General features: G+C 37.6%; 1 protein-coding gene across 8 annotated transcripts in view; it reads left to right on the forward strand.

Annotated features, from left to right (window-relative positions):
- Nucleotides 1–18,201, forward strand: part of PTPRF (protein tyrosine phosphatase receptor type F) — a 588,039-nt gene that overhangs the window by 482,513 nt on the left and 87,325 nt on the right. For all 8 annotated transcript variants that reach the window (XM_087960145.1, XM_026665718.2, XM_026665721.2 and 5 more), the window contains one exon: nucleotides 17,175–17,444. In XM_087960145.1, coding sequence (XP_087816271.1) covers nucleotides 17,175–17,444 — 270 coding nt within the window. The remainder of the gene's footprint in view (nucleotides 1–17,174; nucleotides 17,445–18,201) is intronic.

Raw genomic sequence — 18,201 nt, forward strand, 5'->3', positions numbered from 1 at the left:
TGAGCCCAGCTTCTGCTAGGAAGATTTTTCAGCCCTACTTGTATGGCTCATTTTCTATTAACCATTGTGTTTCTAAAGCATAAATGTTGGAACAAAACTCCATTTTACTTCACATAATCTTACAAGGCTGGATTCCAAGCTGCAGAATTGTGATAAAGCCCAAAGTATATAAAAGCCAAGTTACTACATAAATTGTCTCCTGTGGAAGTTTGCCACAGGTAGTGTTAGTCAGACAATATTTATGCAGGTACTTTTGTTCTGCAAAACAAAATAGATATTCTAACCAGTTGATCAGTTTTATTATTATTATTTTTTTGCAATTCTTTTAACTCCCAGACCATTTTTATACCTGTTTATATACAATTAGGAAGTTGTTTTCCGTGGCTTCTTACATCTGGGTAAGCGAAATAAAGGAAGTATAAGATCATTGTACATATTACTGTAGCCATATAATTAACCTTATAATTTAATTGCTTGGAAGCACATTATACTGCTGCCATGATGGTGGTTTTCTGCTTGGCATCAATAGGGGTTAATGGGGGGGAGGGAGGGAAGGAAGAAATGCTTATTTTTCCCTGTGATTTCTACACACATACACATATATTTGTTTTTTTGCCTCCTTTGTCCTGAAAAAACAGATTTGACACCCCAAAAAGTAAAGATATCTAAGCGATAATCTATATTACTGCTTTATCTTACATGAAATTGTTTGTACAATGTAATCCTCTTCCAAGGTCCTGCTATATTTCTTCTTCTTATCAATAAAAAATGCTGGTCAAAATGCAAAATTAAACTTTTTCTGCAGAAGAAACTGATTTAAAGGAATTCTTCTCCAAGGGTATCTAGATGAGATTTTGGTGGGCAGTAAAATCACTGTTATTCTGATTAGGTTATGATGTTGTTAATTTGAAGCTGAAAGGTCAAGTATTGCACCTTAATTCTAATATTATTTGTTTTTCATGGCACATAATTCTTTAATGTTGCCTTGGGAAGTTTTTTAGCATTGGAATATAATATAGAAAATGTCTGTCTCCTTTAAAAATTACTTTTGTTATATTGGCCGACACTGCAATCCAAAGAGGGATTTTTATATTTTTGTAAAATAAATTTACAATATGGTAAATTTAGTTTCTGGTAATTAGATTCCCTGGTCTCTAATAATGTGCAATGGGAATAGTGCTGTAGCATATCAGTGATAAAGAGCCCAGTTTGATATAGTAGTTTAAAGCACCAGACTAGAACCAAGAGACCATTAGGCACAAAGCCAACTGGGTGATCTTGAGCCAACCACTTTCTCAGTCCCAGGAAAGAAGCAGTAGTAAGCCACTCCTGAGTATCTTGACAAGGAAGCTGCAGGGATTTGTCTAGGTACTTGACAGTAGTCAAGACTGACTCAAAGCCCCTCCAAGAAAAACAAAAACATGATAACCAACGGTAGTCCCAAAGATGCTTTTTTTCTTTTTTTTGAAAAGGCAACTGAAAACTTTTTCCCTGAAGCCTTTTTTCGATGCTGCTGTAACTTTGAAGAGTTGCTAAACTAAGAGTTGTTAGTTGAAATGCCTTTATTTGGAAAGGATTAATTCAAGCCAGTCAGCTTGTTTCTGGTACCATAACCAATACAGGGGAAATCCTTGTATTACTGTGGATGTGATTGTCCTAGCACGAAGGACAAGCACAAGCCTGCAGAAAGAAAGAAAAAAATGTCATCCTTCCATTTTGAAGAGATATAAGAAGCTGCTTTATATGAACCTGCACTGAGGTTCTGCTCTGCCAGGCAGCATCTTGGCCTCTTGGCATCTTTCGTGTCACTTGCTACTTGATCCTTCGCATGAAGAACTGGCACTCTGTCAGAGTTTTGCTGCAGAGATTCTCTGTATAAAACTAGTTAAGATAATTTTACTAGACAGGTCAAGCTTGAGTATGATCCACTCATGCTAACAGCTAAAACGTGTTTGTTTTTGTTTGTTTTGGGGGGGGAAATGACCCTAGATTTAAAAAAAGAAAAAATCATTCAGTGCAAACATACCTCTTTTCAAAAGTGCATGATAGGTAGAAATATAGCTAAATTCTTTTAAGTATTTGCCAGCATATTCCTGCAAGGAAGCATAATTCAGAATAAGGCTGATAAGGCTAAAAAAGAAGACTTAAGATAAGTACATGAGTCATAGCTCTGTTTCACTAATTTAGTCACATGTGGATCTCAACACACAAGGACTAGTGAACAGTCCCTCCTCTTTCTGTGTCATGTTGTGATCTCAGATTAATGATTCATCCATGGCAGAGTGCAGTCAGTTGCTGAAGAAACCCTGTGCTCATGAGAAGGCCCTGTGTGAGCTGGCATTTTCCACAGATAAAGGCAGGAAAAGCGCCCCCTGCAGGAAGCCATAATCTTGTACCCAAGGGATGGGCGGAGGACTGGTTCCTTGGCAGTGGTGGGTTTCAAAGAAGTTTACCACCGGTTTGGTGGGCATGGCTTGTGGGCGCGTTTTGCGTGCATGCGCACACTTTGTACGTGCCAAACACACACTTTGCGCGGTCACAGAGGCTTTCCTACTCACCTCCTGGAATCCCTGTAGCTTCAACAGCTGATGCGCGGCAATGTGTGTCGCGCAAAGCAGCTCGCTTCAAAAGAAGGGAATAAAGGTCAGCATGGGAGCCCAGGCAGGCGGGTGGGCCCAACAGCAGCTCGTAGAGAGAACCGGTTCAGTCTCGGCTGATCTTTGGCGCTACTGGTATGCCAGAACTGGGCCGAACCTTTAGAATATCATCACTGCTCCTTGGGTATTGAAATACACATTTGGGTCTATCGCTTGAATGGTCAGTATCAAATTTCTTTCTCAAACAGAACTTTGATAAGAAAAAAAAAATTGAAGATAGCAACAACACTTAGACTTATATACTGCTTCATAGTGCTTTACAGCCCTCTCTAAGCAGTTTACAGAGTCAGCATATTGCCTCCACATATTTATTTATTTCTTTGCAAAGACCTTTGATGCCAATTTCTTCCATAGGTTTTCTTTTTGTTCCTTTCTTCCACATAGGTTTACAGGTAGTCCTCGACTTACAACAGTTCATTTAGTGACCATTCAAAGTTACAGCAGCACTGAAAAAAGTGACTAACAACTGTTTTTCACACTTATGACCATTGCAGCCACTTCTATGGTCACATGATCAAAATTCAGATGCTTGGCAACTGATTCATATTTATGACAGCTGCAGTGTCCCAGAGTCATGTGATCAGCTTTTGCAACTTTATGACACGCAAAATTAATGAGAAATCCAGATTCACTTAATGTTACTAACTTAACAAATGCAATGATTCAGTTAACAACTGTGGCAAGAAAAGTCATAAAAAGGGACAAACAACAAATTTTTCACAGCAGCATAACTTTTGGGCTGAATTGTGGTCGTAACTCAAGGACTAGCTCTAGTACCTAATGATATCACTTAAGTTTACAAAGAACAATACAGGTAATCCTTGACTTATGACCGTAGTTGAACCTGAAATTATAGTTGTAAGTTGTTGTAAATTGAATCATCATGTGACTGGATTCAAATTTTTGTGACCTTTTGTGAACACCATTGTCATTAAGCAAATCCATTTTCCCCAATGGGCATTTTTTTGCTGGAAACAGGAAGTAAAGAAACTAGTTTTAAAAAGTCAGAAATGTGGTCCTATCATCTTAGAAAGCTGCAAATGGTCATAAAGGAGAACTTATGACCAAGCACCCAAAATGCGATATCGTAACTGTGCGTGCGGTCATCATAACTTCAAAAATGGGTCAAAAATAGCTCTGGGGAGATCTGTCATAATTTTGAACAGTCTGTACAAACATTTTAAAGTGCATAGCCAACATATATTTAGAATTAGAAACTGCCCTTACCTTAAAGTTACATTAGATGTCCATTATTGATAATATGAGATGATATGAAATTAAATCACTTCCTTTCCATTTCATATTATTGGCCAATTCCCTGAAATAGCACATGTGATTAAAAAGTAACTTGTTACTCTATAGAATGCAAGTTCAGGATAAATTGATTTATAATGAAGGCAATCAGAAAGTTAAGATAACCTTGAGGAGGAAACTGTAAGATAAATGAGAGTTGACAATTGCACAAAATAAAGAGGGAAAAGAAAAGGGGGAAAAGAGACTATAATAATTTATGACAAGTCAGAGAGTAATTAAACATGGAGGAATAGATTTATTGGTCAGTCTCCCAAAAGGAAACAATTTATATCATACTCTATCTGCTGAGCTGTTATTGTTAAGTAGTAAAGTTTTAACGATGACCTGGTTCACTGAGTAAATAGAGCAGTAACATCCTACCCACACACACAATGTTTTAGAGACTATGTAAGTTTAAATCTCAATTAGATTTAACATTTTGGGGCAGTAGCAGTGAGATCTTAGAGGAATAGTTAGTTATCTTCAAAAATAAACTTGGAAAAATAATTGTACTTTATTCAAATAAAATTCTAATTTCACATAACGATTTATGTTCTGTTTTTCTCTTTAATGCTAAATTTATTCTTGTATAGTTAATGAATTTAAGATAAAAATGACAGAAATAAAAAAATGTTGAATGGAACATTTTTATATAACTTATAAACAAATATTACTGAATGTACAGTTGAATAGCATAAATATGCATTTTGTATAGTGTTACAGATTTATAATAAATAAAGAGGACTTTATACACAGTAGGCACATAATCAGTGGAATACTTTAGCACAGACTGGAAACCTAGCCTTATTTATTTGTGGCATAAATGCTATTGGTTTATCTTTGAATACGAATGCAGTGGCACTTCAAAACTAATAATAGTTTTCCACATTAGAGAGGTGCAGCAGGCTTTGATGGTGACCATTACCAATGGAGTACAAGTTGGCTCCCAACCTCACTGACTTCTGGATCTTTTATTGCTGCATTTTTTAAAACTGCATATTGATTGTGTATTTTGTCTTTGTAAACTCTGAGAATCCTTCAGAAGTACACCAATCTATAAATGTAATTTTTAAAAGCTTCAATTCTCTTTGTAGTAAAACAACCATTTATTGAAAAGAAGAAATGTAGAACATGAATGTTCTAAATACAGAGGGTTTGGCTTTGGAATCCACCAATGCAAATTCCCTTTAGGGCAGGAGTTATTATTTCCATCGCTTCCTAGTTTTGGTAATCGCCAATCTACTACTGAGTTATTTACTTTTAATATAGGAAAAGGTACAGCTCCACAAATTGAACCCAGCAGCAGATGCATCCCCCAGGGCAAAATGATTGCCTACCTTTCTTCTAAATAAATCAGAGAAATGTAGCTGAGGAGATGATTATGTGAAAGAAATAAACATCCTTTGAAATAATTGTAATAAACATCTAAGGCCAGCTGTGCCATGTTTTAGGAAGAGGATTTTAAAAATGGAAAGGTTGGCATTTGTTTGCATAGTTACCAAATTATGAGTTTAATATTTTTGTTGTTGGATTTTACAATAACCATATATAGTTCTGAATTGATTCATCTTCTATTTTGTTGTTTATTTCTACACTGAGAAGAGTATCCTGTTATTGCTTCTCCTTTATAATTCTGATGCTATTGGCCCTCATCAAGTGAGGCAGACTTAATGGATATTTTTAGCAAATAGTGTCCATAAAAGCCAATTTTGTGCCTTGTAGCCTCTAGTAAGACAAAAGCTTATGGTGGCTTTTATTTATTTATATGGTTATTGCGTCTTAATGTTGCTCTTCCGATGTCCAACATAAGTACTGAGTACTGCAATTCTTAGTATGCTAGGATTCTAAAAAGAGAGGAAAGTGCCAGAGATAAGGGATGAAAATGATAGACTCAGAAGAAAGAAAATAAGCATTCCAATTCATTAGCTCCTGGAATATTTACTGATAAAACAGAGGCAATTTCAATATTAGATATGAAAAGCTATAGCTTCTCCTATTCTTCAGTCTTTCCAGAGTGGAATCGGCTCTAATGTTTATTCCCTATAGTCCATTAGTATCAGCAGAGATTAAGAGGTAATCCGTCAGTGGCAAATTACAGGCCTGGAGCTTATTCTTGACTGACAGCCCAGCAAGGTAACTATTTATATTAGTGTGTTTCATAAGTACCTCTTCCTTATTATAATCCAAAGCAGTTTGGCCTGCAGGGTGAAACCAGGCAGTTCAATATTGAACAGTATTATCCCACTGTAATGTTTTGAGCATCACAGTTTTCTTTTATATCGCTCACCTCAGTCCTAGAGGTCCTGTTCTTAGAAGTGGATAATTCTGAACAAAGTGGATCCTTTAGCCCAGTTCTCATAGCAAATTTGTTTGTGGGTGGTACCAAAAAAATGGTTGACTTTATTTCTTGAATAACAATAATGGCAACAGAGAGCGCAAAAAAGCATGCAGAAAAGCATCACAAAAGCATGCATCTCTAATGTGTTAAACAAAACTAGTTTTAAATATATATCCATGTCATGTTATATAGCTAACATTATTAATATAGAAGTCAATTTACTTAACAATAGAAAGAGAGTTAAGCATGTAAACTTGTATATGCAGCCCTGATTCCTTAATAGTCCTTCAGCCATGACTCCCAATGGTAAAATCTTCAACTACAGAAAGAAAGGTGAGCTGGTATTTTATAATTCCATTTTTTGTGTAAAATACCTAATAACATCAATTTATACTATCCTCTTGTTATTAAATGTATCTTAATATAAAATATCTCCCAAACTGTATGAAAACTAAAGTTCAATGAGAACTACAGGTCAGTGACAGATTTATTTCTATGTTAGGGATTATTTTTGTGTAAATGAGGAATCACTTGCATTCTGAAGTTATGCAGTCCAAATGGTTGTCATCGTCCTGAGAAGTAAGCTTTGGTTGGAGACTTGAGATTAAATTGCTCTTTCTTCCCAGTTACTTCTTCCTCGTTCTCAATGAGAACAGAGCTTATTTCAACAATGATTTCTTTGGCTATATTCTCAGAGGCTCAACATTTAGTTCCTTCATATAGTGCCTTGGAAACAACTGAGATTTTAAAGTGATGTAGTCCTATCAAGATATGCACCCCTCCTTCTTACATGCTCAGACATACATTCATATCAGAAAACAAATCAGGAAACTTCGTTAATTCCTAAACTGAACCGTGGTATTATTTCTACTGTACTTTATTGATATGCCACACTTCATATCTGAAGCCCAAAAGGTGTTTAAGGACAGGCATATGTCCCACTGGACAGTGCCTTGTTACACAAGCTGTGTCTTTTCCTAGGCTTGCACAGTAACACATCAATCCCAAGAAAATAAACATTTGCATTAAGAAGGTAGCTGTGTCTATCAAAGTCCAAGACAAAGCATCCGATCACACCCTATTGCCACTTAAACATATATTTTCCTCGAATCACTTGACTTATTTAAGATGGCCAAAGCAAGTGATTTATACATGCCCAGGGACACATTTTGGAATATCTTTTTGAGCTCAAATCCAAAGCATAGCACATTCCTAATATCTATTATTAATGGCTATTATTTTTCTGTTGACTTCATTGGGTAATTATTAAGTCTCTGTTCTCTATAAAGAAAAGGCCCTTTATAATACCTGTCTCTCATCTTACACTGTCAGCACTGAAGATAAATTCCATGGAATATATATATAGCCTAATTATGGACCAAATAGTAGAAGCCTCATTCTATTTTATCCTTGGAAGTTATTTATTTATGGTACCCTCTAAAATATCTCTTGTCCCATGAAGTTTTTTTTAAAATGGATGGCCTGCTGATAAGCATGTTTTTCCCTCTTCTCTCCAGTTTTAAAATGTGACTCACAGGCAGTTTTTAATCACCAGGGCAGCCTCTACATTCTTTCAGTAAAGGTTCGGTTTCAGACAGAGCACAACAAATATCTAGTTTCTGTAAGGTCATTCCTGCGGATGAAATGAGATATTTCATGCCCTTCCAGAAAACAGAACTAACCTCTTACTGTCTCTCCTGTAGGAACGAAAACAGGAAATGTACTGGATTGGCCTGCCAATTTGGGGTGGCTGTTATTTTCACTTCTTGCCCTCCTTTTTAATTGTTTTTTTATATATATATACAGCTCTTGGTTCACATTGCACTAACGTTTCTCTGCTGTTTCTAGCTGAGATTGGGAAGAGAGAGCAAGAGGCTTTTCATGCTAAAAAAAATTGCTATTGTTCACCGAGACTTTTCCTGTAACAATTGGGGAGGGGGGGAGGGGAGGGAGGGGGTGTGCTCATATTAAAACTGTGAATGGGATAGATGGATTAAAGTAGCCCTGCTGGTATTAGAGCAGTGATTGACTTTGAGATCCTGAGTTGAATGAAATTTGGTGCATACGATTGAATGTGTACACACATTTATCTATACTTGACCAGGAATGAAGCAGTTTACTGCATGTTGAGAAGTTATATGGATCTGGAAAACAAAGAAAAGCTGGATCTACTGTTTTGAAACAAGAATGGCCAATATGTGTACCTGTGGACGTGGGTGGGAGGATGTTTGTATATGAATTTGCAGAATTGGTAGCCCTGGCCGGTCTCAATCATCATGTTTTGTTTCAGTGCTGTGCAGACACATGCAGCTTGGCCTGTTTTTACTCTCTGTGTTTTTCCTTGTCTTTTTTTATTCCCTTCTCATCTTCATCGCACAATGTCATCAAACAAAACAAACTTTCATCTCTCAGATCAGCGAGAAGGTTGGTCCTTTTCACTTATTATCCACCTACAGTATGCCACCTCAGATGGGATTTTTCCAGTAGGGGATTGAGAGCCATCCCTGCAGAAAGGGGATCTGATGGACGCTGGCTGCAAGCCAGGCCCTGCCCTGCAGCCCTGATGGAATCTGCTTCCAACTTGCTATGACCTTGCTGATAGCATTGATCCATGCATGCCTTTGTTGCTTGATGTTTTTATATGCACAGACTTTTATCTGCATGCAATCCCGTTGCAATTTTTCCCTTGTTTTGGGCTGGGGGGGGGGGAATATATTGCATGCAGTTATACCATTAGGTAGCAGAGAAGGTATTGACTTTGATAAACAGTCTTGTGAATTAATATAGTGTAAGCATTAATATAGTGTAAGCATTGGATAGAATAATAGAAGTAACTTAATTTTGGCAGCATAGCAAAAACACCTTTGTCCCACCCCAAAGAATAAAATGGCTTCCAGCTTCATTTAATACTCCCCTATCTCTTTCAAATTGTGAATTTATGTACATTATTAATGTAAAGCTGTAGGTAATTATGAACATTCTCACATTTTCATTTTGTACAGTATCTCTGAATCTTTCCACTCTGCTGTGTGCTAGAAAAAGAAAAATGTGCCCCTGTTTTATTTTTTTTATCTATTGCTGGTGGTGCTTTGGGGCATCCATGTATTTTAGAGAGGACAGGAGTAACTTGGATGACAGAAATAAGCAAATCCAATATTTTTGCTGCAGTGCAAAGTCAAGCCAGATCGTTTCAAAATGGTGCTATGCATTGGGATGAGAGAGAAATGGTTTTTGAGTTAGTACTGCCTCAACCAGTTGTAATTCTAATATAACAGCAACTTTTTGTTACTCAGGGTATTTCTCCTTCTGAGAATAAGCAAAATCTTGTTACTTTTTGTGCCTTGCTTATAATGGAGCAAATCATACTAGGAATTGCAGCATGTTTGCACATCAGTTTTGTGGGCGAAGTCATGTACATTCTACAGCTCACCCATCCCGGCATTTTTCCTATATTGTCCCCTGAATTGTTTCATATACAGCAGGGGTCCCCAACCACCGGTCCGGGGACCGTACCGTCCGCTGAACAACTCCTACCGGGTCGCTGGTTGCTGGGCGCCGCCATCTTTTTGACGAAAAAGTGCTTCCGGCAAGCTTTTCCGGGCAGAAAGCTCACTGGAAGCACTTTTTCATGAAAAAGATGGCGGCGCTAGCGCTCGTGAGCTTTTCCGGTAGAAGGCCATTCTACCCGAAAAGCTCACCAGACTGGCGCCGCCATCTTTTTGATGAAAAAGATGGCGGCGCCCACCTGGTGCTGGTACCGGGCCGCGGCGCCCAGCTGATGCCAGTACCGGGCCGCGGCATAAAAAAGGTTGGGGATCACTGATATACAGTATATATGTAATGATCTCATGTTTGCAGTCTGCACTAAAAGGTTCCTGCTTTCTTTGGTTTCTTGTGCTTCATGTATAGCATAATAGCCCTAAATTGTGTAAAGCTGTTGTTTGTACTTGCTTTAAACTGAGGCCCCTCAAGCCATACTTCATTAAGATTATAATTAGAGTATGTTTAATGAGCTGCTGTTGCAGTTGTCCTGAGGCAGTAGCTTTTGTTCCCAATATTCTTTTTTTAACACGCTCCCTTAACCAACAATGGAATAAAAAAGTTTTCTTATTTCCAGTCTTAAATTGAAATTTATTGAAGGGGGTATTCCATGATATCCTGGCAGAGATGGAAATTGAGAAATAGGGGGAAGATCATAAAGCTGCATAGATTCTTCATACTTAGTGCTCTGTTGTGCAAGATCAAATAGCAACATTTCTTCCATGAGTTCTTAGAAATATATATATCAGTGCCAACAGCCTGGGCTGAGGGATAGACACTATTTCATGTTTGAAACTAGTTCCATGTTCCAGTTCCTGCTGCAGGAACAATGTTTATCTAGCAGTAATCCATTTTTCCAGTGCACAATTTGACAGAATAAACACCATGATTTCAAATGTAAAGTTATTCCCAAATGCATATATTTTACCACCCTTGAAGAAAAAATGTTCAGTTTGTAACAGCCCTTCGCCAAACAAGAACTAATCTCATTAAGGTCCATCACCCATAAATGTTTTACAGCTCTATTATATAATAGGGTGAAATAGAGAAGGTGTTAAATAACCCTATGAATGTTTCCCGGCTTTATAATTTGTTTGGCACTGAATGTTTAAATTTGTAAGCTACATAAAGTAATTTAGGATTAAAGCAGCTTTCTAAATTTATTTATTTAAATAAATACATCTTAGACTTTTTTGTCCTTTATTTTCAGTTATGAAGGATTCATCCATGCATTTAATTATTGCTCTGCAATTGCTACCAGGTTATATATTAAAAATTGAAAGGTTGAAAAGGCATTTCATTTTTTTTCTCTCTCTCTCTCCATCTTTAATGCTGTGTTATTTTCAAAGTAAATGAATGCAAATTTCAAAACAGCAGTCTGGTTTCTTTGTTATTAGCATGTCATCTGACTGAACTGTGGTGGGTCCTTGGCATTGTACTGCTGTAATGATAGATCCTCTGTTATATGGGGTTGTCAGTGCAAATAATTAGCCTTAAAAGTTATAGCTGAAATATAATCCAGCAATGTTTTGGCCCTGATTTGGAAATTGGAATATAAAATGTCAGCACTCATGGATGCATTAAAAAATATAAATAGTACAGTATTGTTTGAGCAGAAGATAACTCTCTAAATGCATTATTTTCTTCTTCCATTTTTCTCTCCTGCTGATAATTCTGTCAATAGTTGGAAAAGCCCCAGATACCACCATACTACAGGAAGATTTTGTTTTAAGATCATTGTGGTAAGGAGGAAAAAGGAGGAAAAGAATTGCCCAAATTCATAATATTTTCAGCCTATACTTTCTCCAACTTCCAAAAGCAAATTAATGGAACAAAACAAGTAGATGCAATGGGCATTAGACAATAAAAGGAAATAGCAAATATCCCAGTTCTCTTGATCTAGTCCAGCTTTCTTATAAAAGAAACACCCTACAGTTATGTAAAAGCTGAAAGAGTAAAAAAAGGTGGGGGGGGGGGTAGGGGGTAGGTTCAAAAATCAAGAATGTTATAGCCATATAACATTTTCAGTGGGTGATTTATATAATCATTCCTCCTAAGTGAGACTTGGTCAGTTAGCTAACCAGCCTTAATTGACCCTGGACACTAAACATGGTCAAATGTGATTACTGTAGCAGGAGACAAAGCCTCCATGACTCTTGGCTAGACCGGGAATCTAAAAAAAAATAAACCTCAGAAGCTAATAGCAAATGTATCTGGAAGACAACCAAAATAAAGTAGTCACCTGAAGTCAAGCTCGACTTGAAAGCTGCTCTATCATTTTTAATCCTAAATAATGAATGGAGGATTGATTTGCATGTTCCTCCCCAACTTTGGTTGTAGTTGTAATTCATTAAATGATAGCTTTGTGAAAGTCACAGATTTGTTTAAAATTTATATTTGAAGTCCTGGTGATAACAATTTTGCCATTTTTTTCTGGACTCTCTAGAGCAGGGGTGTCAAACTCATGGGCCACAGGCCGGATGCGTTACACGCTGGCCATAACAGGTTTAGTAAAGGGGGAGAAAAGTTGCAATACATCACATGACAACAACGTGTTGTCGCGACTTTGCACCCCTGCTCTACAGTAGGCTTTTTTTACCAAAACTAGGATGCCTAAGATAAAGCCATATGTAGCTTTAATTTACCCAGTAAGCTGTGGACTAGGAGACATCGTACCAGAAGTGGTATTCAGCAGGTTCTGACCAGTTCTGGAGAACCGGTAGCGGAAATTTTGAGTAGTTCAGAGAATTGGCAAATACCATCTCTGATTGGAGATTTTACAGTATCCTTCCCCTGCCACGCCCACCAAGCCACACCCATAGAACTGGTAGTAAAAAAATTTGAATCCCACCACTGCATCATACCAGTAAATATATTTCCTGCAGAACCAATCTGTATTCAAAATTTAAAGCCCATGATATAAGAAAAGCTGTGTCTCTGCTGCAGTGGTATCAACTGCTTTTAAATATCTTGCAAATAATATAGCAGAGACTTTGGTTTTTCCAATAGCGTTAGTATGTACACATTGGAGGAAAGTTGTCTGAATTTAACCTTAGCATATATGTAGCCTGGCTAACGGCTTTTACATTGTTTAAATTGGCCATCCTCAGTGTTCTTTTTTAAGGAGTCTACTTATTTTAGTTTTGTTGTAATCATTTAATTATTGTTACAACAATAATTAAGCAACTGCTTTGTACCTGGAAATTATCAAAAGGAAGCTAGAAACTGCTGGGAAGAGGACTTTTAATAGAATGACCACAGTGTTTGATTAAATTTGAGAAGCCACTCCTGTGATGTGATAGACATCATGCTCGTTGGCCCTGGGTGCAAGAAAAGTGCACATTATTGCATGCTGAATTATTAATATTCTGTAGTATTGTTTGCTTCATCCCAACCTCTCAGAATGGAAATCTAGTCTCTGCTGGGGTATTTTTCCTACCTACACTGCTTTGTAGTAGGTTGGGATAGACCCTGTCACTTACTTAATAATTTGATAAATTATTGCCCATACTACATATTCAACTCAGTAGGAAATATCCACCTTTTGCAAGCTATATGTTGTTCCATACCCTGGAAGGGCTGGCAATGCATTTCTTTTCTGAAAAATCTGCTAAAAGAAATCCTGAATATTATTATCCTACGGTAGCATTTCACAAATGTGCTTTTTGCAAAATGTGAAATTGTTATTTGCTTTTATTATTAATTTTTTAATCCTCAAATTATAGCAAATCCTGACAGGGTAGGGAAATGTATTTTTAAAATATATGTAAGCCCAATTTGGTACCTGCTTGTAAATTGGATGAAGATTTATGTAATTGGCAGATTGGAATTTCCTTAAGTAACTGACTTCATTGGCAGGAAGGGCCAAGAACTAGATCCTGGCAGGAATTAGACACATATGTGGACGTTGTGTAAGTGACTTTCATAAGCTGCACTGTTTTCTGTCAAAATGTTGTAATACTGATTGACAGCTCTGTTTCACTTCCCACACTAGTAGCAAGGAAGAACAAGAGATAGGAAGAATATCGGCACATGTGGATGGAGGTTGCATAAGTAACATTCCACAGCTCTGCTATGGGCTGCCAGACAATTGTAGAGCTAATCGACAGTCCTACTTCATGTCCTATTGAACTCAAGGAAATAAAGTTGCCAGTTGCTCTAGCATTATATTCTGAGTTTGAGAATTTCAACTTGGATTGATTATAGCATCTCTGATCCAATCCATAGCATCATTTTTTGCTCTTTTATAGACTTGAAGACCTCAGTGTGAGGTTTAAGATACATTTTAAAAATGGAAAACAAGGGTAGCTTTCCCCTGATCTTTATTTAATATGGAAGAATCTGAGCTTTTATTAATCGCCTTGCCCCTGTTCTTCCCTTGTGCATGATGAGAACTAAAGTTTGATTTGCTGCACTTTTAATGGTTATTTATAATCAGACTGGGAAGAACAAAACTACTGAGGAGATGCTAAGGAAGGCAACAGAGATTGACATTCGACATCTTGAATTTTTTACCTAGCAATTCCTCTCACTCTCATTTTCTCCTTTTGGGCAACAGAAAAACCATTCCCTTCTCTGTTAGGATGAGATGGGGGCCAGCATATGGCTTATTAATGTTATAATGGAAAAAACAATGTATTCCTTTAGTCAAAGGCTCAGAACAGAATAGTCCACGAAAAAAATCTAGGACAATCTTATTCCCACACCTTTAAGCCTTGTCCCAAATATGAGGTAGCTCCCACAAAATCAGGTTACCACAAGAAGAAGAAAGAGTCCATCCATTTAGTGTCCGTATTGGCCTTGATGTGTATCTGTTTTCAGTCACGAGATTGGCATTTAGCTGAGTTGTTTGAGGAAATGTTTTTTTTTCTGTCCCTAGATCCTATCTTTGGGTAACGAAACTATGAGGTAAAGATTTGCCTATAGGCTTTTTTTTTTTTTTAAAGAATTCTCCTTGTTTTTTTTTTGTTTTTTTGCAGAAATTGAAGGTGGAAGTTATTTTCATTGCCATTCATCCTGGGACTAGGCTAGAACGGCCCCATGTCTGATATAATGTGAAATAACCTTTTCTCATCCCCTTCCACTAGAATAGTAAACAGCAGCTTTCAAAAAGGGCGAGAGGTTTTCTCGATAGCACTTTGCTGAATGAACTTAAGCTCTTATCTGCAGATTCACAAGCTGTGTTCTTTCTTCCTAGCTTAGTCCTGACAGGTTCTTTTATGGCAACAAAGGAGATAACCAAGGACTGATATTTGAGGGATAAGTCATGAAATTCTGTTCTGTCAAAACTAACTTAATTTTAACTACTGAGCATGCATGCATATGTTTGAATGTGGTTTAAATAACCTGAACGGGAGGTAGGAGTTACCTTGCTTGGTTTTACGAAAGTTGAGATGGCAAAGGCATGCTACTGATTGTGTTTGATCCTTCTGCATGAATTTCTCCCAGTTTCATTTCTGACTTTAGTAATTGCATTTTTGTGCATTTGTACCACTCCTGCTAGAGGGGTTTTTTTTGTTGTTGTTGTTGTTCAGATTTTATATATTAATTTCTTTCCCTTTTTGGTCTTTTGTCTGTCTGGTGCATGTCAAGTCAGTGAATAATTGCCATGCACGAGTTTGTAGCCTTATTCCTAAAGCTTGTTTTTGTTTGAGACCAATTTAGTTGGTGAGAGGGTTGGTCCACTGTACTGAAATCCTAATATATAAGCAAACTTGTCCTCTATTGGCTCAGCCTCATGTTCATTGGATGTGGGGGGGGGATGGGGAAGAGAAGAGTCCTGCTTCTTGCCGATCAGATCCAGGCTATGTTGGATAACCACCCCATCATGTTGACCCATTGCCATGTCCATCAAATATCTGGATAATTGTGTTAGAACAAATGTGACCCCTTTTTATTTGCTTTAATTTGTGTTTATAAAATACTTCCTTTCAGTTGGGTAACAAGCCTTTCACTGGCAACCATGCATGTAACTGCTGATTTGAGATTGATTAAAAAAACAACAACCTGTTTTTACACATTTGAAAACATGTACATTATTCTTCTTCCAGCTGTTACGAAGCTAATGTGTCCCCTTTTTTGTCCCCAAGATGGTGTGTAGTATGCATATTGCTGACAGTATTGTTTCATTTATCTTCAAATCTTCATTCTGTTGTTCATAGTAATGTGAGGCCTTCTGTGCCAGTTTTCTTTCTGTGAATCCACTGGACGGATGAATCATCAAAAAGAACTCAAGCAAAACTTTATTAGGGGTACTGTTAGTCTGTCAACCTGAACCGAATCTTGTCAATACTACCATTCTACCATATGGCAGTAGCTGCACCTTTCTAACATGATTTTGTGATGCTAGAAACAGCACAGGAAGAAGTCCAGCATAAAACACACCCAGTAGACCATAGCCCTTTGAGCAAGCTTTGCTCAGTAATCTCCCTCCCAATAGGTCTTTTCTATACATTCTCTGCCCTTTAGCTATTTGCTTGACAATCAGGAGGTATGAATTGGAGAGGCTGTTTTATTAAGGAAGAGAGAATTCCACATACACAAGCACTGACTTCATTTTAGGTTTCCCAGAGGAGATACAATACACAAGCCTTTTTAAGTAAAACCTGGAATTAATTTGCCCAGAGGAAACAAAGATTTACTCTGCTCGGTTATGTTTTTTGCCCTTGTTTAAATTGGCCTGTAACACTGGTCTTACAGAAGACCAGCATTTCCCTAGACAAAGTGGTTCAGCTCATAGCCAGCAAGCTTTAGTACATCTGAAGGCTTGCCACCAAACCAAGTGAAGAATACTGCATGAGTGAATAAGGGGTGCGATCCATTGTCTAAGTGCTCTTGTGTCAGGGTGGATCTGAACTCCTTTCCAATGCTAACTAGGTTTGCATATGGCCTAGGCCTCTTTACATTTTCTCTGGGGATGCTGTTTTAGCTAGTTATAATATACAAAATAATTTTGGAAAAAAAATTGTACCTGCCATTATAACATAGATTTGGCCTGCAGACCATTTTGCAATGATACTACTTAAATAGAAACATCTGGCAGAATTTTAGTGATTGGAAAATGAACTTATTTTCTAATTAACGGGATGCAGTGGAAATGAAGATTCATCTTAGTGACGTGATGTAACTTGCCAGATCTCTTGATGAAAATAATGCCAGTGTGACTTAAAAAGGAGGCATGTATGACATGAAATTCAATAAATACGTTTTGCACAGAATTTTATTTTTCTAGAGTGATTTACTACTTCTTAATAGGATGAGTCCCCACTACCCATCGGACTTTGAAAGTAAAAATGAATACACAAGTTGAGGCTGTGACCCTACTAGTTCTCTGTTCCTTATTTCAGTGCGGCGAGTATCTCCTCGATTTTCAATCCCTCCAAGCAACCATGAGGTGATGCCTGGAGGGAGTGTGAACCTCACATGTGTAGCAGTGGGGTCTCCAATGCCGTATGTGAAGTGGATCTTTGGAGATGTGGAATTAACAAAAGAAGATGACATGCCAATGGGCAGGAATGTTCTAGAACTGATCAATATTACACAGTCAGCCAACTATACATGTGAAGCCATGTCCTCACTGGGAGTAATCCATGCAACAGCCCAGATTACTGTCAAAGGTAAGAAATTCCAGATTATGTCCAAAGAAATTATGACAGATATATACAGTTGCAGCTATCTTTTCCTAGATTTTATTCAGATTTTATATTCTTATTTTTTCCTTAGGGAGACTGGCCAAATAATGTTTTATATATTATATAAAATGTGGAATTAAGAGAAGATTCTATCCCAGATACCAGTAACATATCTCTTCTCCAGTGGCGGGCTGCCGCCGGTTCGGTCCGGCTCGCCCATACTGGTAGTTCTGACCACCAGCTGGGCCCGCCCACCTGCCCCAGTGCTATCCCATCCTATATATCTGGCTTGTTCACCCCACGCAGCCCAGCTGCTTTCCTCGTCCTGCCCACTCTACTCACAGCAGTTGCCACATGCAGGAAATCCCTGTGTTTTTGTAGTTGCATGCAAGCACGGATGGTGTATGCACGCCTGCTTACATTTTCGGTTCTGCACTAGGCGAACCAGTTGTTACAGTATGTGCAGCCAACCTCTGCTCTTCTCATTTGGTTATCTAATTATTTTTTACTTCATGAAACAGATACACAAACATCAGAATGGAGAACAAATCTCAAACAAATAAACCCAGTTTTTTTTTTCTGTATTAATTTCTCTGAGGTAACTCTTCTCTTATTTGTACCTATATATTGTGTTATTTATCTATAGTATTGCCATAAAATCAATATATAAAAGAATCCCAGATCACAGTATTGGCCTTAGATTTTCTTATCTAATAGTGCAGGAAGATTGTGACTTTTTCGG

This window comes from Notechis scutatus, chromosome 3 (genome assembly GCF_049901735.1).
Source record: "Notechis scutatus isolate UNSWTSFEM ecotype Mainland chromosome 3, rNotScu1.2, whole genome shotgun sequence".
NCBI lineage: Eukaryota > Metazoa > Chordata > Lepidosauria > Squamata > Elapidae > Notechis > Notechis scutatus.